Source organism: Notothenia rossii (assembly GCF_949606895.1).
Source record: "Notothenia rossii genome assembly, chromosome: 6".
NCBI classification, from domain to species: domain Eukaryota; kingdom Metazoa; phylum Chordata; class Actinopteri; order Perciformes; family Nototheniidae; genus Notothenia; species Notothenia rossii.
Window position 1 is genome coordinate 5,150,754 of NC_136909.1, and position 25,138 is coordinate 5,175,891.

The 25,138-nt window shown below is 42.0% G+C and overlaps 1 protein-coding gene across 2 annotated transcripts in view; it reads right to left on the bottom strand.

The window, feature by feature from the left end:
• Positions 1 to 25,138, bottom strand: part of cux2b (cut-like homeobox 2b) — an 86,617-nt gene that overhangs the window by 55,041 nt on the left and 6,438 nt on the right. For both annotated transcript variants that reach the window (XM_079690775.1, XM_079690774.1), the window contains exon 2: positions 3,306 to 3,384. In XM_079690775.1, coding sequence (XP_079546901.1) covers positions 3,306 to 3,384 — 79 coding nt within the window. The remainder of the gene's footprint in view (positions 1 to 3,305; positions 3,385 to 25,138) is intronic.

The following is a 25,138-nucleotide window of genomic DNA, read 5'->3' on the forward strand; positions in this document are numbered from 1 at the left end:
TAATTTTATTAACAAAAAAGTATTGACTTAAAAATAGTCTCAAAATAACAAATCTTAAACAATATCTCGGCGATATACTTAAGCAATAGCTCACGACAGGCCGTGGTATATGCTCATTATATCACAGCTAAGGGGCGTGGTTCGGCCCGGCGCGAAGCCCGACGCGAAGCAGTTTGCTTTTCAGCCCAACGGTATACTGTTTTTCTCAGACGCGGAGGGATACTGACTTGTTGTGAAAAGTAACTTACAATTCTACCCGTGGTATACGCTCAGTATATCACGGCTAAGAACCAATCAGATTGCTTGATTTGACTTGTCCGTTTTATAATTTCCTATATAAACTAAAATATACTTTGTTTACATTCCTATTTGCAACACCAATCTCTGTCTGCTATTTGCGGTCGAAAAACTGTTCCGCTCCCCGTCTCATCGGGTCTCCGAGCACCCCGGCTGTCCTCAATTACCTCAATACACACCGGAAGGTACACGGGAACAGATCATATTTACGATATTAAATAAACAATCACTTCATCAAAACATATTCACCATGGCAATATAAATCATTTTCAATCATTAAATCATTTATCAAATTATGAATCGAAATAATAACTTTGTGGCTCTAACATTATAATTGAATAATAGCAGTATTTACGTTGAAGACAAAACAAATCTTTACCTCAACTTGGTCTATGTTTATAAAAATATATATTTTATTCTCAAATTACAGAATCCAATGTTCACTTTAACTTCTCTATTTTTACTCCAATATCTGTATTTTATTGTTTATTTCTTTATATTAGAATAACAGTATTTACATTGAACAAGGTTGGAATACTAGAAATAGAATTGGAATAAAATATATGTAGCAATGAAAGACAACATATTCTATACATTATGTTATGTATGCAACTAGTGTACATGTTTTTTTTTAAAGGTCACCTATTATACAAAATCCTCTTCTCCATGTCTCTTCTACATCAACATGTGTCCCCTCTTCTTCATGTCTCTTCTACATCAACATGTGTCCCCTCTTCTTCATGTCTCTTCTACATCAACATGTGTCCCCTCTTCTTCATGTCTCTTCTACATCAACATGTGTCCCCTCTTCTTCATGTCTCTTCTACATCAACATGTGTCCCCTCTTCTCCATGTCTCTTCTACATCAACATGTGTCCCCTCTTCTTCATGTCTCTTCTACATCAACATGTGTCCCCTCTTCTTCATGTCTCTTCTACATCAACATGTGTCCCCTCTTATTCATGTCTCTTCTACATCAACATGTGTCCCCTCTGTGTAAAGAGACTCTGAAAGTTTCAGGAAAAAAGATTCGGGGTGTTTCTCAATCTCAAGTAAAGCTGCTCCAGAGCCACTATTTCAAGTATACTCCGTCATCGAGTGCCACCGAAGAACTGTTCCAATGTCCAGCATACTTGGAATTCTACCAAGCTCGGTACTTCGTAGCGAGACATTTCGAGGCTGCACATGTGTAGACTCTGCGGTCTTAAAATCCCCACAATGCTTTGCGCACGGACCAATTTCCAAATCTTTGGCGGAAGTAGCGCTCCATTTTAGGCGGGGCCTCGCATATGACGCACACATGTTAGCCTGTTCCACAATTCTTCGTTTTCCGAGGCTAGGACGGATTCTTGCCTCGCTTCTGAAGCAAGTGACTCGGAAGACATGTGCTACCAAGCAAGCGTCCTCGACATTGAGAAACACCCACTCTCTCTTTCTGTCCTGATCCATTTCTATAAAAACCTGTCTGAAAATGAGCTGATCGGATTTTGGCCACTTGATGATGTCATAACGATGTTTTGTCTTGTGTAACCATTAGCCAATCAGCAACCAAGGTAACCCCTCCCCCCCCCCCCCCCCCCCCCACCTTATCACCTGAATCTCCTCCTAGAGCACCATTGAGTTCTTTGTAACCAAATGTCTCTCAGAGGGGCGTGGGGAGGGGCTCCTTATTTTCATCTAAAGTAACAGACAGACAATCAGCACTTTGAAAACAGGGCTGAAACAGAGGGGATTATGGGTAATGCTGCAATGATCTGTTTGGTGTTTCAGCCAATCAGAGACAGGTTATGTATATATCTGAGAGCTCTAATATATTGATGGAAAATGGTACAATAGGGGACTTTTAAAATAACTGCCATGTGTGGAATAAATAAATGTGCATTCATTGCAATAATAATGTGCATTTTCCCGTTGCGGGACAAATAAAGGAATTCAGATTCAGATTCTGACACACCCGACCCTCTCCAACTTCACCATGCTCCTCACCCCTCTTTCTTCCCCCTTCCCCTCCCCCATTGGCCTCATCAGACCCTGCAGCAGACTTCAGTTGGATTTTAATTGGCCCTCCACAATCAGCAGTGGCTCCTGCAGGATGCGTGGCTCCGCGGCTCGGCTACACTCTGCGTTTTGAAGTGGCCTCATGCAGAGTTTTGGAAACCAGTCTGAGAGCGCAGACTTTGAAAAATAGATAAGAGCCGCAGGGAACGGGCGCACACTTTCTTAAAGTTTGTGTGTGTTCATATATACATGAAATGTCACTGTGTGGAGGTCCGGAGGGGGAGTGGAGGTTTGATGGGGTGGTCTTCAAGGATTGGTTTATGTATCGTAGGACTGTGTGCACATTTTTACTTCTATGTTTGTATACATTTGTTAAGTTTATTTTTTATTCTAAAAAGGAACAAGCATCAAAAAAAAAAATGTAAAGCTATATTTATACAAAGTTAATTATTATTTATTTTATTTATAATATATATATTGATATTACATTTTATATTACATGTGTCTTTTACAATTTTATTTGTACTGTTTTGAAATCCAATTTTTACTTTTTACTTATTAATTTTACTTTAATTAAGTAACTATTACAAAATTCAATGTAAGCTATAACTTTTGTATTTTTTAAAACAACTTTTTCAAAATGTTATGTTTCCTTTAACTTTTTTATGTGACTTCCAGTCTTTAAATATATGTTTTCTAGCAAGGACTATGGCTATCAACAGAGATGTTTGAAAATGAGACAGGAGCATTGAGGAGTCATATGGTAAACTCCAGAAACATTTAAATAAAGTTGCTTGAAATGCATTCAATTACCGGAAAGCCCCCCAAAAAAATGCAATAATGTACCAGCATTTGATGTAAAGGGGTGAAGGAAGGTTGAGGGTGTGTGTGTGTGTGTGTGTGTGTGTGTGTGTGTGTGTGTGTGTGTGTGTGTGTGTGTGTGTGTGTGTGTGTGTTTATACTGCTGTTGTTTGTGCACACAGACATGTCATGTGTTAGTGGGGACTCACCCGGGGCCTCGATCAGCTGTTTGTAGATTCCCAGGAACGCCGACTCGGCCTCTTTGCTGCGTTTGTTCAGAGCAACCACCTGCAGAGAAGAGAAGAAGAAGAAGAAGAAGAAGAAGAAGAAGAAGACATTTAGGTAAACATGGACTCTTATAATTCTGCATGTGTTTCACTCTACAACATATTTACATCTCAGGCATTACATTGACTTTTACACGGAGCAGGAAACATTGGAAATATGAAATTGCAGAAGATGAATCGATAGCAATGAGAGCAAAGGTCGGACTCCAATATCTCCAATCACTGAGACTGTTGTATGAGCTGTAGCTTCAGTGTTTAGAACAGAGAAATACTGTGGGATTCATACGGTCTAAGAAGAAATTGATTAATTTATTGATTATATGTATTGATTATAATCAGACAGACAGCTATGGGATATGTGAACTGAGCTGTTTATAATCAACCAACTAACATATTATTTACAAACACACTTGCTGACACATTTAGAGGTTTGTAGACTTGGCAGAATTATTCATGTGTAAAGATGAAAACAAGATGCTTCCTGACTGTATCAAGAAGTTGTACCAGATAAGAGCAAACAAAGGTTTTAATAAATACATGTCAGAAATAAAATAAAATGTTAAAAAAATATTTTTTTCAAGAAAACCAAAAATAATAATAAAAATAAATACATTAAATACAATTAAATAATCTTAACTAAAACAAAATTAAATAATATAAAATAGTCTAATTAACACATTTTAACCCAACCAAAAAACGTACCATATATATATTTGTTTTATTTAAGAAAGAAAAGAAAATTAAATAATAAAAAATGTATATAACAACATTTAATTAAATTAAAAAGACAATTTCCAAAGCTGTTGGAACACAAACAAACACAATTAAATCCTAATACTTTGTTTATATCTAAGCTCTGACAACAAAAAGATTCTTAAAATTAGTTCAACTTCCTCTCTGTTTATCTTTTTTTCTGTCCGGTTATCGTTGTGAGGCGTGCAGGCGGAGGCTCGGCAGAGACAGAAGCCTGCTATCCTCCACTCAGCGGGGGAGGCAAACCAATTAACGATTCATTAGGAGGGACAGAGAGAGCGAATTAGCCGCCACCTGGCCCCATGGAGAGGCACCTGCACCAGTGGGCATGTGGGTTGCTCTGCGCGGGCTAATGCTAACACCTCGGGCCTGAGAGAGAGTCAGAGGACGAGCTGCCTCCATGTCCTACATTACACTCAGCTTTTATCCAAAGAGACGTACAATGAGGGCATTCAACCATGAAGATACAAGTAGAACAGCAACAAAAAAACTGCAAGTACATTAGCTTTAAATAGAGCGCTGCAGGAATCCTTAAACCCTTCAATGAGTCAGCACTTTAGCACTTCCTGTTCCCTGATAGGTGGTTAACACAAGCTGAAGACATTTTTAGAAGAAGAGTGTCTTACAAGTCTCTAAATGAGACGACTGTCTAAACGTCATCACGGCCAACATTAGTCTCCTTTAGCTTAGCGATGGTGACGTGAAGTCATGTGACCGTGCTGTAGTTCCTTTATAGCCCAACATTAGCCACCTTTAGCTTAGCGATGGTGACGTGAAGTCATGTGACCGTGCTGTAGTTCCTTTATAGCCCAACATTAGCCTCCTTTAGCTTAGCGGTGGTGACGTGAATTCATGTGACCGTGCTGTAGTTCCTTTATAGCCCAACATTAGCCAACTTTAGCTTAGCGGTGGTGACGTGAAGTCATGTGACCGTGCTGTAGTTCCTATATAGCCCATCATTAGCCTCCTTTAGCTTAGCGGTGGTGACGTGAATTCATGTGACCGTGCTGTAGTTCCTTTATAGCCCAACATTAGCCACCTTTAGCTTAGCGGTGGTGACGTGAAGTCATGTGACCGTGCTGTAGTTCCTATATAGCCCATCATTAGCCTCCTTTAGCTTAGCGGTGGTGACGTGAATTCATGTGACCGTGCTGTAGTTCCTTTATAGCTCAACATTAGCCACCTTTAGCTTAGCGGTGGTGACGTGAAGTCATGTGACCGTGCTGTAGTTCCTATATAGCCCAACATTAGCCTCCTTTAGCTTAGCGGTGGTGATGTGAAGTCATGTGACCGTGCTGTAGTTCCTTTATAGCCCAACATTAGCCTCCTTTAGCTTAGCGGTGGTGACGTGAAGTCATGTGACCGTGCTGTAGTTCCTTTATAGCCCAACATTAGCTACCTTTAGCTTAGCGGTGGTGATGTGAATTCATGTGACCGTGCTGTAGTTCCTTTATAGCCCAACATTAGCTACCTTTAGCTTAGTGGCGGTGACGTGAAGTCATGTGACCATGCTGTAGTTCCTTTATAGCCCAACATTAGCCGCCTTTAGCTTAGCGGTGGTGACGTGAAGTCATGTGACCGTGCTGTAGTTCCTTTATAGCCCAACATTAGCCACCTTTAGCTTAGCGGTGGTGACGTGAAGTCATGTGACCGTGCTGTAGTTCCTTTATAACCCAACATTAGCCACCTTTAGCTTAGCGGTGGTGGCGTGAAGTCATGTGACCGTGCTGTAGTTCCTTTATAGCCCAACATTAGCCTCCTTTAGCTTAGCGGTGGTGACGTGAAGTCATGTGACCGTGCTGTAGTTCCTTTATAGCCCAACATTAGCCGCCTTTAGCTTAGCGGTGGTGACGTGAAGTCATGTGACCGTGCTGTAGTTCCTTTATAACCCTACATTAGCAGCCTTTAGCTTAGCGGTGGTGACGTGAAGTCATGTGACCGTCCTGTAGTTCCTTTAGAGCCTAACGTTAGCTTTTTACTTCACAAATGACAAATTGTAAGTATCATAAATGTCTGTTTGACACAGAGATTATATGCTGCAATAATCCAATGTAAAAATAACTTTGGCTTTTTGTTGAGGGAGATGCTGCCTTCAGGGTCCTCGAAAATACGACATCATAGAACAAGCAATATAACTCTTTATTTATTTAATGCTCATCTGCAGTTGAAAAAGGTGAGTATTTTAATCCACGACAAACATATGTTTAATTTTGAATTATGCAAAAATAATGAAATATGTAACAATATGTTAAGACGGCAGTATTAATTAGCGTTGGTTTGTCACTATTTCAAAAATAATGACTCATTATTATTGTTTAAAACTCCTTTTTGTATGTATATTAGTTGGTGGTCACATGACGTCGTCCTAGTTATAAGTTGATTTAATTGCACATCTGTAAAAAACTGAGTGCTTCCACAAGCAATCATAGGAAAGCAACTTTAAATCTTGTTTTATCTTGGGGAAAAGTATTTTAGCCCGAACAAAAACACTTAAAATGATAAATCAACTGAAGAAACTAAGTCCAAAATGGCCAATTAGGCTGCAGCAGGCCGCTCATCATTTGTTTGACTCCACTTGAGACACGTTCGCTTTGCAGAGACATTATGAGAATGATGGTGGTTGGTGCTGGTGTGTTGGGGCTGTTTAGCCGGGTTATAAATAAGGTGTGTGGGAAACAGCAAAGGGACCTGAGAGCCTTTGATTTACTGGAAATGGCTGGCGTCTTTCCCTCGGGGAGGCATAACGACAGCATCATGTTTAAAGAAATATCATAAAGATCAAGCAAATCCCCCCATCACTCCCACTCGCAGCCGCTCAGAGGAGTTCATGGAAAATGGAAAAGGCTGGAGCCCGAATCGATACAGATGCAATAGTGTGCAGCTCTCAGACTCTGCCTGCTACACTGTGCTGTTGTTTCACTCAGAAAACCCCCCAATGTAACCCCCCTAATTCAACCTCTTCTCTCCGTGCAGGACGTGATGTTATCGTTGGCATGTTGCTTCACAAACTGTGAAAATGTGTGAAGCACGGCGGCAAAGAAATCCACTTTTTCTGGGTTTCTATGTGTGTGTAGGTTTGCTTTTTCCTCGCTTGTAAAGGATTACTAATTGAGTTTACTTTGTTTTCACTCAGAGTCATTTAGTGTCACTACAAAAGCTGGAGGAAGTACACAGATCATGTTTTGGGATCATTTTAAAAAGTGTTGCAAAACGCTACAAGAAGCTCAAAACACAACGGAGACCAGGGGACACTAAAGAGTGACGCACACAGCTGGGAGACCAGGGGACACTAAAGAGTGACGCACACAGCTGGGAGACCAGGGGACACTAAAGAGTGACGCACACAGCTAGGAGACCAGGGGACACTAAAGAGTGACGCACACAGCTGGGAGAGCAGGGGACACTAAAGAGTGACGCACACAGCTGGGAGACCAGGGGACACTAAAGAGTGACTCACACAGCTAGGAGACCAGGGGACACTAAAGAGTGACGCACACAGCTGGGAGACCAGGGGACACTAAAGAGTGACGCACACAGCTGGGAGACCAGGGGGACACTAAAGAGTGACGCACACAGCTGGGAGACAAGGGGAGACTAAAGAGTGACACACACAGCTAGGAGACCAGAGGACACTAAAGAGTGACGCACACAGCTGGGAGACCAGGGGACACTAAAGAGTGACGCACACAGCTAGGAGACCAGGGGACACTAAAGAGTGACGCACACAGCTGGGAGACCAGGGGACACTAAAGAGTGACGCACACAGCTAGGAGACCAGTGGACACTAAAGAGTGATGCACACAGCTGGGAGACCAGGGGACAATAAAAATTGACGCACACAGCTGGAGACCAGGGGACACACTAAAGAGTGACGCACACAGCTAGGAGACCAGGGGACACTAAAGAGTGACGCACACAGCTGGGAGACCAGGGGACACTAAAGAGTGACGCTTTTAGTAAACGCTTTGTTTGAATGTCCTCTAATTGCTGCATGTGTTGTCAAGTTGCTGAAGATGTCTCTTCATCTGCATGTGTTTTTGAACGTGTGTTTTTATATTTGCATTTTGAAGCTCTCTGAAGCTGCAGCTCGTTTCTCCTAATGGAAATATTTTAGGCCGTTGCAGCGCGTTTGTTTGCACCTGTCGGCCACCATATAACTCTGAATCTGTGTCTACATAGTCCATACAAGAATAAACCATGACAAGAAAAGACGATCACAAGTGTTATCTTTAAGGGGGAAACTTAAGACCTTTTTGCACCCCGCCCTGTTTTCATCCCACAGGCCATAAGACTGTTAAACACCTGAACCTTTGAAAGAACATCCATAGCATTCATCTGGTTGCAACTTACACACTATTTATCTTATATATAATATTCCAATTACTTGTATATAGACTCTCCTTGCACTATTTCTATTCTATTTCATTTGTATTTACTTGAACTATTTTATCTGTTGTATTGTGTTGCACTGTGGGAGGAGCCTGTGACTTCAGATTTCCATTGACATATCAACACTGTATGTACAAATGACAATAAAAGCCTTGAAATTTGAATCCTACACTTGATCCACATGACAGTACAGCAGGGTCCCTGAACCCTCCACCCTCTGAAGCATGTATATATAAGCATGAAGTGAGTGTGCAGACTGTGTAAAGAGACCCTGTGAAGCAGCAGAGACAGTGAGGGTCTCCTGGTCCTCCATCATCCTTTAACGAGAGAACACGGAGATTACCTCCACAATCACACCATTAACCTGCCTACAGACACCAGCACACACATCAATCACACGCCTGCCTGACGCCCGCTACGCTATAGACACACACACACACACACACACACACACACACACACACACACACACACACACACACACACACACACACACACACACACTCAGCTATCATCAAAGCACGCTGAGGTGTCGTGCCTAATATGGGCTGAGCAGGGAGTCATCTTCATGCTAATCTCTTTCAGGGTCTCAGACTAACACGCAGTGGGGGAAAGTAGACTTACTCAAGTACTGTATAGTATAATGTTGAGGTACTTGGAGCCTACTTGGTTGTGTATTTTCTATTTAAAAGCTACTTAATATTTCCACCTCACTACATTTTTGAAAGTGAACCGACACCAGTCGTGAAAGAAGTACTGAGATCTTGTATTGAGGTAGTAATAATAGTTTAACTATCTATCAATCTATCTATCTATCATTTATATACTGATGGGTAACTTAATCTATATTATACATACTCATTTATAAGGTGATTTATATGTTATTATATATTTAAATTAAGTCAAGTTACATCAAAAATAAACGTAATGTAATGTTTCTGCAAAGTAACTTAAGCTATTCAAATGAATGTAGTGCAGTAAAACATACACAATATTTCGTGAAATTGCACTGGACTTAAAGTATATAGTAGCTTAACATGGAAATACTCAAGGAAAGTACCTCAGAAATAAACTTGGGCACAGTACTTCAGTAAAAGTACTTATAGTTACATCCTAGAAAAGGGAACAGCTTCAGGAAATACAACATCTCATATCCTCTTTGTTCAGAATCCAGATTCCTCTCCAGCTTCACTCTCTTTGGTTTTGTGTTAAAGGATACGGAGAGAGGGTGTTCGGACACAGGTTGATTTTACAAGCAGAACGAGTAAAGCCCGGGGCGAGAGAGAGAGAGAGAGAGAGAGAGAGAGAGAGAGAGAGAGAGAGAGAGAGAGAGAGAGAGAGACAGAGAAACCTGTTAGCGCTCTTCCATAACTCTTCACACAGAAAGGCTGCTGGGAAATACTTACTGATAAGCCTGGGAGAATACTTACAGTACCCACAGTGTGAGTGTGTGTGTGTGTGTGTGTGTGTGTGTGTGTGTGTGTGTGTGTGTGTGTGTGTGTGTGTGTGTGTGTGTGTGTGTGTTTGTGTGTGTGTGTGTGTGTTTGCGTGTGTGTGTGTGTGTGTACATATGTCGAGGAAGAGGAGGTGAAAAGGAGGCGGAGAGAAGCTGAAGTAGAGGAAGAGAGTGCAGAGACACACAACGGAAAAGAGGGGTTCCCATAAAGTGCGCAATTAGCAATTATGCAGTCATCAATTACAATTATCACAACTGGTGATTATGCAATTATCACTCTAAATCATCGCTTCCCCCCCCCCCCCCCCCCCCCCCTGTGATTTGGTTGTTTTGGGAAGCGTTGTGATGATGCAGGTGATTAGAGTGTGTGTGACGATGTGTGTGTGTTTGCAAAGACTCTTTATCAAACTGTTTCCTAAATTACTAGGACAACATTCCAGGCATTGGTAAGTTTCAATCAAAGTCCTTTTTTAAATCAACATTGTTACTGCATGAAAACACACACTAAGACAACAAGGAAAAACTATTCTTATACTGATATACACCTGAACATCAGCAGGAGAGGACTCTTTAAAGTAGAGACACTACATACTGATATACACCTGAACATCAGCAGGAGAGGACTCTTTAAAGTAGAGACACTACATACTGATATACACCTGAACATCAGCAGGAGAGGACTCTTTAAAGTAGAGACACTACATACTGATATACACCTGAACATCAGCAGGAGAGGACTCTTTAAAGTAGAGATACTACATACTGATATACACCTGAACATCAGCAGGAGAGGACTCTTTAAAGTAGAGACACTACATACTGATATACACCTGAACATCAGCAGGAGAGGACTCTTTAAAGTAGAGACACTACATACTGATATACACCTGAACATCAGCAGGAGAGAACTCTTTAAAGTAGAGACACTACATACTGATATACACCTGAACATCAGCAGGAGAGGACTCTTTAAAGTAGAGACACTACATACTGATATACACCTGAACATCAGCAGGAGAGAACTCTTTAAAGTAGAGACACTACATACTGATATACACCTGAACATCAGCAGGAGAGGACTCTTTAAAGTAGAGACACTAAATACTGATATACACCTGAAATTAACTGAATATGTCCCCTTTAAAGAAATGAAGGGATGTTTTCCGCTGTGTATGTACAGCCTTTCCTTGTCTTCTTCTTCTGTTAAGTTTTACAGCAGTTTACATCCATAAGTGTTGCATTACTGCCACCTGCTGCACATAACTCTATATAATCTCCGGCATAGTGAATTTACTAATTTCCATGTACATATGAGTGAAAGTGTGTTTATACTCGATCCTAAGTATTCACCCATAACCTGATGCAGGAAAAGTCCCTGAACATATCATGGCTGGACTGTCTGTGTGAATGTGACCTAAGTGTGTGACTTCTTGGTGCATATGATTGATTCCTCCGTATATTTTTGCATGTGTGTGTGTGTGTGTGTGACACTCTGTCTCGGGTGCAGTGGGTGGTTTGGGGACAGAAAGTGTTTGCCGTCCCTGAGGCCTCTAAATTACCTGTCATCTTTCCCATGATGCAAAGGTCATTTCACAATCATGGGGAGTCCATCGTCCTGCGGCCCACAGGCTGACAGGATGTCACAACAACCCCGGTCCCGCTCCATGCTTATTAGAACAGAACAGTGGGAAGCCCTCCGCCACCGCAACAATACTTGTCATAACACCTTGCAGAAGAATCCACTGGATTCCTGGCAAAAATCACTCCTGGCTGTTAGTAAAAAGTGTCGAGAAAACTGTGAGAATATATGATCGACCCTCCACTATGTGATGTGCTCAATCTAACTGGAAACCAAAGCTGAGGGTTGTGTTTTTAATTAAAACATGAGCAGGATGTGACTTTTATTGTCACCTTTTTGAGCCTTGTATAGCCTTGTCGACTGCTGCCAAATCTTCTTCCAGCTAACACCAAAAACACATCAGAGAGCGGCAAAGTATATCTCAAAGCGATAATAACTATTTTAAATATAATTGTTTAGAGGACATATTGTGCTCAACATCAGCTTCATATCAGTATGTAGTGTCTCTACTTTAAAGAGTCCTCTCCTGCTGATGTTCATGTGTATATCAGTATGTAGTGTCTCTACTTTAAAGAGTCCTCTCCTGCTGATGTTCAGGTGTATATCAGTATGTAGTGTCTCTACTTTAAAGAGTCCTCTCCTGCTGATGTTCATGTGTATATCAGTATGTAGTGTCTCTACTTTAAAGAGTCCTCTCCTGCTGATGTTCAGGTGTATATCAGTATGTAGTGTCTCTACTTTAAAGAGTCCTCTCCTGCTGATGTTCAGGTGTATATCAGTATGTAGTGTCTCTACTTTAAAGAGTCCTCTCCTGCTGATGTTCAGGTGTATATCAGTATGTAGTGTCTCTACTTTAAAGAGTCCTCTCCTGCTGATGTTCAGGTGTATATCAGTATGTATAGTGTTTCTACTTTAAAGAGTCCTCTCCTGCTGATGTTCAGATGTATATCAGTATGTATTGTCTCTACTTTAAAGAGTTCTCTCCTGCTGAGGTTCAGGTGTATATCAGTATGTAGTGTCTCTACTTTAAAGAGTCCTCTCCTGCTGATGTTCAGGTGTATATCAGTATGTAGTGTCTCTACTTTAAAGAGTCCTCTCCTGCTGATGTTCAGGTGTATATCAGTATGTAGTGTCTCTACTTTAAAGAGTCCTCTCCTGCTGATGTTCAGGTGTATATCAGTATGTAGTGTCTCTACTTTAAAAAGTCCTCTCCTGCTGATGTTCAGGTGTATATCAGTGTGTAGTGTCTCTACTTTAAAGAGTCCTCTCCTGCTGATGTTCAGGTGTATATCAGTATGTAGTGTCTCTACTTTAAAGAGTCCTCTCCTGCTGATGTTCAGGTGTATATCAGTATGTAGTGTCTCTACTTTAAAGAGTCCTCTCCAGCTGATGTTCAGGTGTATATCAGTATGTAGTGTCTCTACTTTAAAGAGTCCTCTCCTGCTGATGATCAGGTGTATATCAGTATTTAGTGTATCTACTGGGACCTGTCTCCATGCTTTAATGCCCAGTCTGCTTTGATTGGTTAGCTGTCCGGCTCTGTTGTGATTGGTTAACTGCTCAGAGATGTCCCGCCCGTCAGCCTATGACGTACAATGTGTTGGAGCGCTAGCCAATAGAAGCGTGAGTGTTACATAGTGATGTCACTAATGTTCAGGAAGTAAACAAAGGAGTCCAATGGAGGCGTTTCATGTAGGGGGGGGGGGGGAGTTTCTCTTTCTCAGATACTTCTAGAGGGAGGCAATGTTAAAGGCAATGTCTTCAGGTACAATTATAAAGATTAGAGCTTCAATTACTTTCCTTAGTGATTCGTCTATAAACATGTTTGTTGATTAGCCCTTTTATATACTTGTCTGTTTAACGTAAGTAACTGTAAAAAAGGCCAATCAGTTTCCCCAAAGGCCCACTGGATGCTAAATATCCATTTAAAACATATGAAACATCAAAATAACAAGGAGCACTTGAATGCACCATTGACCTTGACATAGGTCTGCGCTCTCGGAGGGCTATTTCCAGTTTGCTAATGTCTTATGAAAAGCCCTTTAAAGGTCAACGTTTGAAACTGATGTAATTCTGAAGAGAATCGAGGGATCTGCATGGCGGACTATAACCAACAGAGGGAAAACATGTTTACTTCAAAATCGTTTAAACAGTCTCACAGAGAAACCTGCAATCCTACACTTGAGTCTCCTTGATATGTGAACTTCAAAAGCAAATCATCATCCTCCGTTCAGGAAAAACATCATATTTTATCCGAGCGCCACCCAGCACTTCTGCATCTGTCACTGCTGGCATTTGTTTGGAGTGCAGGTTCAGAGGAGAAGATGAGTTGGTGCTGAGTGACTGATGAGTGGGTGAGAGAGGGCCAGAGGTAAACAGTGTGGAAGCTGAGAGACACACCCACACACACACACACACACACACACACACACACACGCACGCACACACACCCACACACACACACACACACACACACACACACACACACACGCACACACACACACACGCACACAAGCACACACGCCAAGGCTTACAAACAGAGATGGCAAAAAGTACACATATCCTTCACTAGAGTTGAAGTACAGATACTCGTGTTTCAAAATACTCTGGTACTTACTCAAGTAAAAGTAGAGAGGTATTGGCATTGAAATATACTTTAAACCAAGCATTACCTGTACAGTATAGAGTCAATTGTAACTGGACCTCACTTTGGATTGAATGAACATCCAATAACTTGTATTTGAAATCGTTATACGGTCATTGACATACAAAGAGCGATCGTTAGGTTGAAGTAGGCACGAAATGACTCTAAATAATAATGATCACGCCACCAAATGCAGGTGAAAACTAAAGAAACAAGCCTGTGTTAAAAATATAAGGAGTAAAAGTAAAAACATATTTACACATTAGAGAAAAATCAAATCAAATAAAAAAAAAATCAAATTGTAACGGACTACATTTTTAAAGTCCCCCTCCCATCCTTGCACCACACAGGCTGTGTTTTTGGGCCAGATGTAATCATGTTGACACCCGTCTCCAGCAGCATGGCGGTGTTCCTCTCTGGATGCCCGGCGAGATGAGCAGTCTCAGCTCGACACACATCTCGTCGCAACGTCAATTCCAATCAGGAGAATCTGTCAGTCACAGCGGACTGCAGAGCTGCCGTCTCAGCCAAAACAAAACCACCACAGCTGACCGATATTCTTTTGTGGCTTCCACTACTGAGGTAAACACATGCAGAAACGATGCCTGGACTAAATCAGAGAGGAAATACAGCTCCATTTATGGAAGTAGAGAAGGACAGTGTAGAGGAATGAGCAGGAAAAGGTCAATATATAGGTATTAGGAGAGGTTTCTAGAATATATCAATCTGTAGAGAAAGTAGGAAGGATTTTCAATCTGTTTGTACAGATATAATTGCATTAGCAGTCAATATTAAAAATGCTGACATTTAACAGGTTTAATGTTTACCCTTTTCTCCATTTATTTAAGCGTGTTAGCATTTTAGCACCAAGCACAAACACTGTGTGTAGTAAGTGGACTTAAGCGGTTTAAGCGTGCCGTGCCGTCTTTGGTTGCGATTCCACTAGGCGTAGTTCCGGCTAGCGGGTACTTTTTCACAGTTTTCTGGCTCTCCAAAATCGAGGTTCTTTCCGGGCCAACAACCGGGCTGAGTCGGGCTGAGTATGCTAAACTAGTGAGAGAATCGCTGGCAACCACAACAAAATGAACACTTTTGACCTTGATCTAATTGTAACACGTTGAACACGTTTCAAAATGATGCCGAAGTAACAACATACTGATACCGGATAGCAAAAACCATGAATTAATGCTTTGACAAGTCTGCAGACAGACGGCAGGCGAAAAACCTTTTAAAATGCGTGTTTTCTGAATGGAGATCGGCTAAGCTAACGCAGTATATGATCCGACCGTCCACACTCACAACAACAGACATAAATAAACCAGCGACTGTATTCGCCATGACACAGACAGTCTGTGGTTTGGACTTGTTTAACTTTAGTCTAGTTTCTGAACAGATATGAGGAGCTGTGAGCTCTGAGTGCTAACAGCTAACGGGTGATGTTGGTTTTGTGTTTCTCATTGAAGATGACGTCACAGCCCCGCCTACACTGCGTTACTATAGTTACTGTAATGGAAACGCAGCATAAAGTGAGCCTGACCTAGGCCTCACTATACCGTACTAAGCCGTGCGAGGCCCTGCAATGGAAATGCGCCATTAGTCACCCTGAAGTCATCCTTTAGTTTGTAAAATTCAGTTTCATAGGACCGAGTTGTGCATTTTGGCCGCCGCCATCTTTGTTTTTAGGAACCAGAAATGACACAAGTTGGTGAAGACATGTATTACCAAATGTTGAACCTTTCAATTAACTTTAAGAACGGAAAACACTGTGTGAAAGTGTTGAAGTAACAAACACAGACAACACCTGAACCAGACCTGTCAATCACAAAGTAGCCCCAAAAAAGCCTTTTTCATCAATTTGAGTCCAAATGGGACTAAAATGTACAAAATGAACATCGTGCTATATTGAAAAAAGACTTGAAACTAGGTAATAAGACCATAAAGTCATCAGGAAAATGTTTACAGAGGTAATAAATCAAGTGAGAAGTTGGGACATTTTCTCATAGACTTCTATACAATTAAACAGTGGAGTCGCCCCCTGCTGGATATTAGGGATAATGCGGAGGATCTACTTTTGCAGCTTTTTTGTTTTGATTCAAGACAGAATACAACTCACTCAGGCTGATTGGTATGAAATCATTCTATTACCTATATACTGTATGAAGGTATGTATATATGGAGGTATTGAGAAGTATTGGACAAAAGTACAGTTCAGTTCAGCTCAGTGTGCAAGATTGAAACTCAGCGAATCTTGAAAATCACAATGACCAATGCTAAGGTGTACATGAATGTGTTAACCAACTTTCAATACATATTTCTAAACAATTAAACTTATGGTGATGCTATATTTAAAAAAATCTCCTGCTATTGTTTAACCTCTAAGTAATTACATTCAATATATTTTAGAATTGACAGGAATTATACAGATTATAATTAATTTCAATACATCAATTTAAAAAATGAGTATTTAAATAAAATCAAATAGATTTAGATGCTTAAAAATAAACTCTACCATGATTCATTTCTGTGAGTATCACCTACATTATTTATTTTTCTGGAAACCATGAATGTCCGTACAACATCTCATGCCAATCCATCAATTCTCTCCATCTCTCCTTGTCGCTAACATTAAAAAAGCTGCATCAAGACATATGACGTGTCACTTGAATATGAGACAAGAAGAAATGAGCGAGACCTCGGGTCAATGCCCCGGTAGAGAGTGTTAATAATGACCCGGGCTGAGAGGAGAGCAGATTTCCACAGATCAAGGAGGAGCTGACGTAATCCCGGCGGACGTGGCACCGAACAGCAGGAGAGACAAAACATGGCACGACATTAAACCCAGATCAAAGGCCTGCTGTCTCGTCTCTTCTGGGTCCTCCTCACCTTCAACAGGCTTCAGGAGCGCTCTGCTACCCGCCCTCTCCGTGAAAACTTAAAACACACACACACCATCCTCCTCCACGGCCCTCAAAGTCGTGGCAAAGTCAAACTGGGAAAAACGCAGGGAAGAAACAAATCTTTTCTGAACGTCTTTGTAGTTCAAAAAGACAGGAGTTGTCATTTTCTTTGAGCTTGCTTTTTTTTGTGCAAATGTTTTTGATGCAGGGAATGACCTAAACCTTGAGGAAAAGTGTGCCTGCAGAAAACGTATAAATCATTTCTCGATGGGAGGCAGCGGGGGCGTGCTGAGGCTAAGATGAAGGCACCGGTTGATGTGTAAAAAAAACACAGAGGGAAAAGTAGCAATGAATGCACCTGGACTACATTTAGAGCTGAGAGATAGGAGACCACTAACTCCTTCGTACAGTGTGCACTAAGGATATACATCAAGGGTCATTTCCTCATAGACTTCTATACAATCTGACTTCTTTTCACGATGAAACCTGAGGAACGCAGACGACTTGAAGTCTGCCAAACAATCCTGCGTCTGCTGATTGTAAGGGAAGCTTCTGTAGCAATGGAGAGTCAGGACTCAGAGAGACACGAGGAGAGTTGGAGCTTTGATGTCACACACTGATGTTTATTACAAGTCAACAGTCGGAGAATTCACATCACAAGTCAAAAGGCAAAAGGTTCTGACTGCATGGGTGGGTTGTCATGTCAATTCTGATCAGCCTATCTCTCGATAGACCTTTTAACTAGTTCACAGAGAGTTAATGAGCATATTGGGGCGTTAACACCTGGAGACGCTGAATCACTTATCTGACTCTTACGGCCCGTCTACACTACAGGCATGAAAAAATCTTGAAGCTGGGCGTGTCTGAAGCTTGGCGATTTTTTGCGAGCAACCAATCACATGAATCTCCCGCCCCCGACATACAAAGCAATAGCAATGTTAAAACGAAGTAAACTGGATATAAACTCTCCAAACAGGCGAAAAAACTATCAGTTTCACCCACTGTCTCTGCCACCTCCCTCCATGCCTGGTTCCTCCGGTTTGTATCCCGGTAAATAGTTCTGGTCGTAAAGAACCGGGTGATTTGCTACCGTAATATCTCGTTTGGAATATGAGTGAGGAAATGAACTGCGGTCTGGCTCTCCCAGCTTGCACGCGGTTTGATTGGCTGCGCTTGCACTGGCGGGATTTGCATAAACGGGATTTGATTGGCTGATGCCGATAGATGCTCGTGATGCTTGCAAAGCCATGCCATGCTCCCCACAATGCAGTTCGGCGAAGATAAAAAATCTTCTACGTCACCCAATTCAAGTGAATGGGCGAAGCGTTGAAAGCATTTTTTGATGCCTGTAGTGTAGACGTACCATTAGGCTCTGTGACCGAGAGTTGACCGGTCATAAAACTGGTAATGTCAACAATAGCTGACACTTCCCATTCCTTAAGACAGATAACAGACTTAGGGTTGGTCGTAAACGTCAACACACAGAAAAGGTTTAAATATTTAGTAGGAAAGACAGAATCATTCTCTAACACTGATGGATTGGAAACACAAGATGCGGGAATTAGCTCGATTATTTCATGATACATCTGTGGTTGTTAGTAGCAGTGCTTTCAGAGGTAGGGCGTTAGTGGACATTCGAGGTGTTGGGATAGGAAGGTGCCCTTTTTGTGTTTTTGAGACCGAATGCTCAACCCTGCCATTACGGTAACCTGCTTCATTGTCTATTTTACTCTAAATGGGACCATCATTTAGAGAACGAACATCACTCTGCATTAAAAACACTTGAAACTAAAGAGTGAGAACATAAACTCATTAAGAGATAATGTACTTAGGTCATAAATCGAGTAAGAAATAGGGTGATTTTCTCAAGTCATTTTTAGCCGACTCAAATGTTAAATGCAGAATCCCAAGGTAGCCCCGCCCTAAAGCTTTATTGTCTATTTTACGATACTAAATGGGACAATCATTTCCAAACGAACGAGTGCACCTGGACTACATTTCCGAGCTGGGAGGAGTGTTAAGAGGAGAGAAGAGAGGCAAGGTAAGGGCTAATTATAAAAGTAAAGTGCCCCCATTACCCCGGTGCTGTACTGCCCCGGTGAACAAAGCTCACAGCAGATGGGGAGTCATGGGTAACCGTGCCAAAGTGAGCCAAAGCCCCGGAGTGGACGGACCCTGGCACAGAGGGGGGGCACAGCTGCATATCTCACCCTCAGACTCGTGTTGACAGTGTTTCTCCAGCCCTGCCTGCACTAGTCAAGGTGAGACAGCATGACACGAGGGGAGAGAGAGCGCTGCACTATGATGGATAGCGCTCTGCATCCACCTCGCTCTTAGAAACGCTGGTGACTTTCCAGTGAGGCAATTATCATTGCAGAATGCATAATAGCCTAATTAATTACAGGTGTCAGCGCCGCCTTTGTTTCAGCATGGAGGAACATCATGCCAGAGCCGCATCCGCTGAAAGGAGCAGCGCTGATGAACGAGGAGAAGAGCTGAGGAACGCAGGCGACTTGAAGTCTGCCAAACAATCGTGCGTCTGCTGATGGATTGGAAACACATGGCGAAGGAATTAGCTCCATTATTTGCTTGATAAATCTGCTGTTGTCAGTAGCAGTAGGGCTTTGGTGGGAGAGCGCCATCTTTGTTTTTTTTAAAACCGAATGCTAAACCTAAATGTTACACGCAGACTCATAAGGTAGCCCCGCCATTACGATATGCTGCTTTTGTGTTTTTCACTCTAAATGGGACATTCATTTAAAGAATGAACATCACACTATTAAAAACACTTGAAACTACAGACTGAGAACATAAACTCATTAGGAACATAGAAATAGGGTGATTTACTCTTAGGGCACATTTCCACCTCAGCACGTAGCACGGTTTAAGCGTGCCGTGCCAAACCCGGTACGTTTTTTGTTGCTTTTCCACTCGGGCTAGTTCTGGCTCCGGCTGAATATGCTAAACTAGTGACGTAAACACTCTTGACTGCTGATTGGTCAGAGAGAATCGCTGGCAAGGGGGCTACAACTACAACACAATGAACATATTTGACCGTGATTTAATTGTAATACACGTTTCAAAATGATGCTGAAGTAACAACATACTGATACCGGTTAGTAGAAATCATGAATTAATGCTTTGACCAGTCTGCAGACAGACGGCAGGCGAAAAACCTTTAAAATGCGTGTTTTCTGAATGGAGATCGGCTAAGCTAACGCAGTATATGCTCCGACCGTCCACACTCACAACAACGGCCTACAGACATAAATAAACCAGCGACTGTATTCTCCATGACACAGACAGTCTGTGGTTTGTACTTGTTTCACTTGTGTCTAGTTTCTGAACACATATGAGGAGCTGTGAGCTCTGAGGGCTAACAGCTAACGGCTGATGTTGTTTTTGTGGTTCGAATTGAAGATGACGTCACGGCTCCACCTACACTGCGTTACTATAGTTACTGCCCTGTTTCTCATAGACTTCTATACAAAAAGACTTCTTCTCCAACTAGTTGAGTCGCCCTCTGCTGGCCATTTCAGATAAGCAAACTTTGACGGTTGTAACAAGAGATTGAGGCCTTAACCTCAAAAGGCTGGTGTTTACTGAAGTACTTCTTTCTCATAGACACCTATTCAATCTGATTTAATTTGACAAAGAATAGCTGAGGAACACAGATGACTGCCAAAGTCTGCCAAACAATCGTGCGTCTGCTGATGGATTGGAAACATATGGCGCAGGAATTAGCTCCATTATTTGCTTGATAAATCTGCTGTTGTCATTGGAAGTGATTTGGGAGGAAGATCTCAAGGTAGGGCCTGAATAAAAACGGCTCTGTGTTGTAATGATAGGAGTGTTGGTGGCAGCACTATCAACAATGACCCGGCGTTCCTTACAAACACGGCATATCATTTGTCCTGTCAGATTCCCCCGATTTCACTCCTTGTAGTGAGGAAGCCCGACAATTGCCAACGGAGGGAGAAACAAAAAGAGCTAAAGTGAAGCAGAGGAGTGAATGATGGGGTGAGTAGGGAGGAGAGACAGCTCCGAGACTCCTGTTATTCTCCCCCTCAGCTAAACACAAGCATACAGAACATAATAGCACGTCACATTTGGTGTGTGTAAGAGAGTGTGTGTTTCTATGGGGGGTCGTGGCGGTGGGCTGGTAATCCTCCGCGCCCTCAGGCAGTGGGGCTCATTGTAGAGTACATTGAGTCTAATAGGAGCCGGCGCTGCAGTTGTGCTCGGCTCCCACTGTGAGGAGAGTTTTACATAATTAATGACTGTTGATGTTTCCCAGGTAGTCGCCCGGCAAATTCACTCCAGACTCGGCTGCCAGCTCCGCGGAGAAATGAGCGACACCGGAACAGACAGCTTACATTACAGGCATAAATAAGGCACTTTTGTACAGTGTCTTCAGACATTACTGCGAGGAGGGGTTCAGGGCCAACGATGCTTCAGAGAAACACTCAGGAAAAAAAGCTTCTCTGTGTCTATTCGCAGTCTGGGGAGACTTTGCGCTTGATGCGAGCAGAACTGCTTCCTTTAGTGTTTTGTGTTGCTGTAATTCTGCATGCCGTTAGAGGCACTTTTCAAGATAACAGCTCCAGACGGATGATCATGCACGTCTGCAGGAATCTGTGTAATCCGGCTGTCGATCTTAATACATGTGAGCCTGTTTGTGTGATGCAGGTCTCTAGGTGCACATTTTACTGGGAGGCCGTCCACGTCTACACTGGAGCGTGTTAAATTAAACATTTAAACACGAGGGAAAGGCTATTTTTTACTGCTCTCGGCCCACTACTCATTATTAATTTGTAATAACCTTTAAGGGTTTTTGATGTCATACATATTTTACAGAGAGATATCACTCCCTGTCGATGACAGATCACCCCAATGTGCCTCCATCCCTATAATTAGGACCAGGTGAGGGGTGAGAGTGATCTCTGGTGTGTAACTCACACTCTAATGCATCAGCGTGACGGCGTGTCAGCACTTTAAGATTAAAAAGGGCAGAGCTATGAGACCCAATACAGGATTATTCACAGACTACATGGAGACATGATCCTATGTGCTCTTCATTTAGCTTGAAAAGTGAAAATAACTGTGGCGGTGAACATAAAGTCATATTTTGTGGTTGGTTGTGTTATTTCAGTTTTAAGCCAGATTTAAAAAGTGTTCCTGTATTTCACACACGTGTTATTCTACATTAGCTTGTTTTATGTTTATTTTATTATCTTGGCTTTTTAACAAATTAATTTAAATGCCATTATTTTGCATAGTATCTGAATGGTTACATTTTCTAACTACAGATATAAGACAATTACTCACAACTGGTTAACCGCTATAGCTAAAACACTTAACCTTTATTTAATTATTTTTACTCAGTCCTGTCGTAAAGTTTCAGCGTTAGAGTTCTTTTAGTTCATTGTTTTGTGTTTATTCTTCTGACCTTGCATTTTATTTTGGTATTGACTCTACCCTCTCTTTTCAGGTGTCTACACTTCCTGTCTTTGTGTGTCACCTGCCAGCTTGATTGTGGTCTCCTGCTTCTGATTGTTTTCACCTGTGCCCCATTACCTATTAGGCGCTATCACACCGCAGTGCTTTTCCCACAAAGGTTCATGAGAACTTAGTTCTGATGAACTAAGTACAGATCGCGTTCACACCGGAATAAGTTCCTGGGGGTGGATTCGGCAAATGAAGCCGCTGACGTCACTTCGTCTTCTTCTGCTTTGGGTTTACTGGCAGGCCGCAAACAACTTCACGGCGTATACTGCCACCTGGGACTCCCAGCAGCTTCTACTGAAGCCTTCCGAGTAAACGTCCAGAACGCCGACACCTCCTCATCTCCACCGCTCCCATGTTTTCTTTTGTGTTGCCATAAGTTAGTCTGTCTGCGTTTCTGGGCTGGGCAAATGCTAATGCTAATAATGGTAATGCGAGGATAATAAAATGGCGGCTTCACAAACGTTTTTGGGAGTTTTACGGGGCGTGGTTTGCAATCCGCCCAGCCAATCAGACACAGGAACCTTTTTCTCCCACGAAAGTACCTGCTCTCTAGCAGGGATTGAAAAGGGGGTAAAAAGGTTCTGATGAACTCATTTTAGTTCCGACTCTTTTTGGTGTGAACGCACCTACTGTGTGTAGATAGCCCTTCTCTCCTTTTGTCTTTTGTCGGTTCGTCTTGTATACACATCAAGTCCATGCCTGTATTCTCTTGTGAACTGTTGAGCTACCTAGTGGAACCTAGAGGTCTTATGAGAACCCTAGTGGATCCTAGTAATCATTAAACTTTGAAAAGTATTTTATATAATAAAATATATTTTTGAAGTCAAACCGAATCGTGCATTTGAGTTCCTGTGAGTCCTTCGTGTCACCTGTGTTTAATGACTTGGTTTTAGTTATGAGTTACTTGGCATTTAGGACCTGGGCAGGGGGGGTAGTTTTGTTTTTTGATTTGTGAAGCACTTTATGTTACCTTTTGAGTATGAAAAGTGCTTTATAGATAATGTTTGATTGATTGATACAGCTGGTTATGGTTGTGATTATTTTGTGACTTTCTTTCTCTCGTCTGTTTCTGTTTTGTGTTTTTCGGTATGTTTTGTCTGAAGTGTAGGTCTTGGTCGTGTCTTATAACTGTTGAAAAATATATATATATTGAACATTAACTATCTAAGAAAGAGGAGACTAAATGTTGACCCAAAAACATATTTCCTGCAATGATTTTACCATCTTTTAAAAGATTTTTAAAAGATGGTGCATGAAATAGTGAAGTATTTCTAAATAAGGGGGCGCTTTAACTGGAGGTCTTTCTGCCCGCTGGATGCCGGCCTAACGCTCGTGTTCGCCGGTGCCAACGCTGCAATAAAAGCTGTAAAACAAACGAGCTGTGTTTGGTTAATGCACGCTGATTGACCTCTGCTGCCAGGCATTTGATGTCATGATCGTAATGACGCCTCGTATACAATGTGACAGGCGAGAGGTGGCATTTCAGTGAGAGCGACTGAAGGCTAATCAGAACAGATCACTGGAACAGGAAGAGCTGATGCAACGCAACTATTGTTGAAATGATAGCGTTCAGCGTATTTGTTAACAAGGAAACTAAAAGGCACTTTCTCTGAGGCGTTTTGTTACTGGTTGAGTTTGTTTTTGGGTCTAAAATGTTATTATTATTACTAAAATAAAGACGATAGAGAGGTGAGGAGAAGTTTAGATTTTTTTGTCTGTGTGTTTCCTGTTTTATTTTGAAAAGTGTTCACACCATATTGTCTCCGTTGTTACTTCCTGTCTTTGTGTTTCCCCGTCTGTGTGATTATTTCACCTCGTGTTTCTGCCTGCTTTCTCCAGCTGTGTCTTTTTCTAAGTGAATAGTTCTAGTATTTAAGTCCTTGTACTCTATGTGTCACATCCTTGTCTGTCGTTTCCTGGAAAGCTCTGTTCTGTTTCGTCTGGTTTCCTGTAATTAAAGGTATTTTTGGTGAAGATATTCACCAAAAACCCTTGACCCTTTTAAAAGGAATGGCTTCACAATGATCATTCTTCTTGTTACATCATTTTAAAGCAGACTAAATCAATGTTCTCTCAGAAACAACTCTTTTCCTGCCAGCTTTATATAGAGGACGTGACTTCAGTGGTTATTGGATGCTGAGCGTTACATAAGCCTCCATATGCTCCGAGTGTAGGACAACTCCGTGCGGGTTATAAATAAAGAAACCTGACGCACGGCTGCAGCCACTGTGATTTGGGCAACTTTCTCACTTGGGATGTCATAGTTCTGCAGTGCTAGCCCCCGACTGCTATTTCAGGCTCTGCCTCATTAGAACATCCGCCGTGAGTGAAAAAAAAAAGATCGCACAAAAGACGTTTCATTAGGGAAGAGAGAGATTGCTCAGCCACAGAGGGATGAAGCTTCATGCATTGGTACGCTAAAGGTTCATGCATTGATACACACACACACACACACACACACACACACACACACACACACACACACACACACACACACACACACACACACACACACACACACACACACAC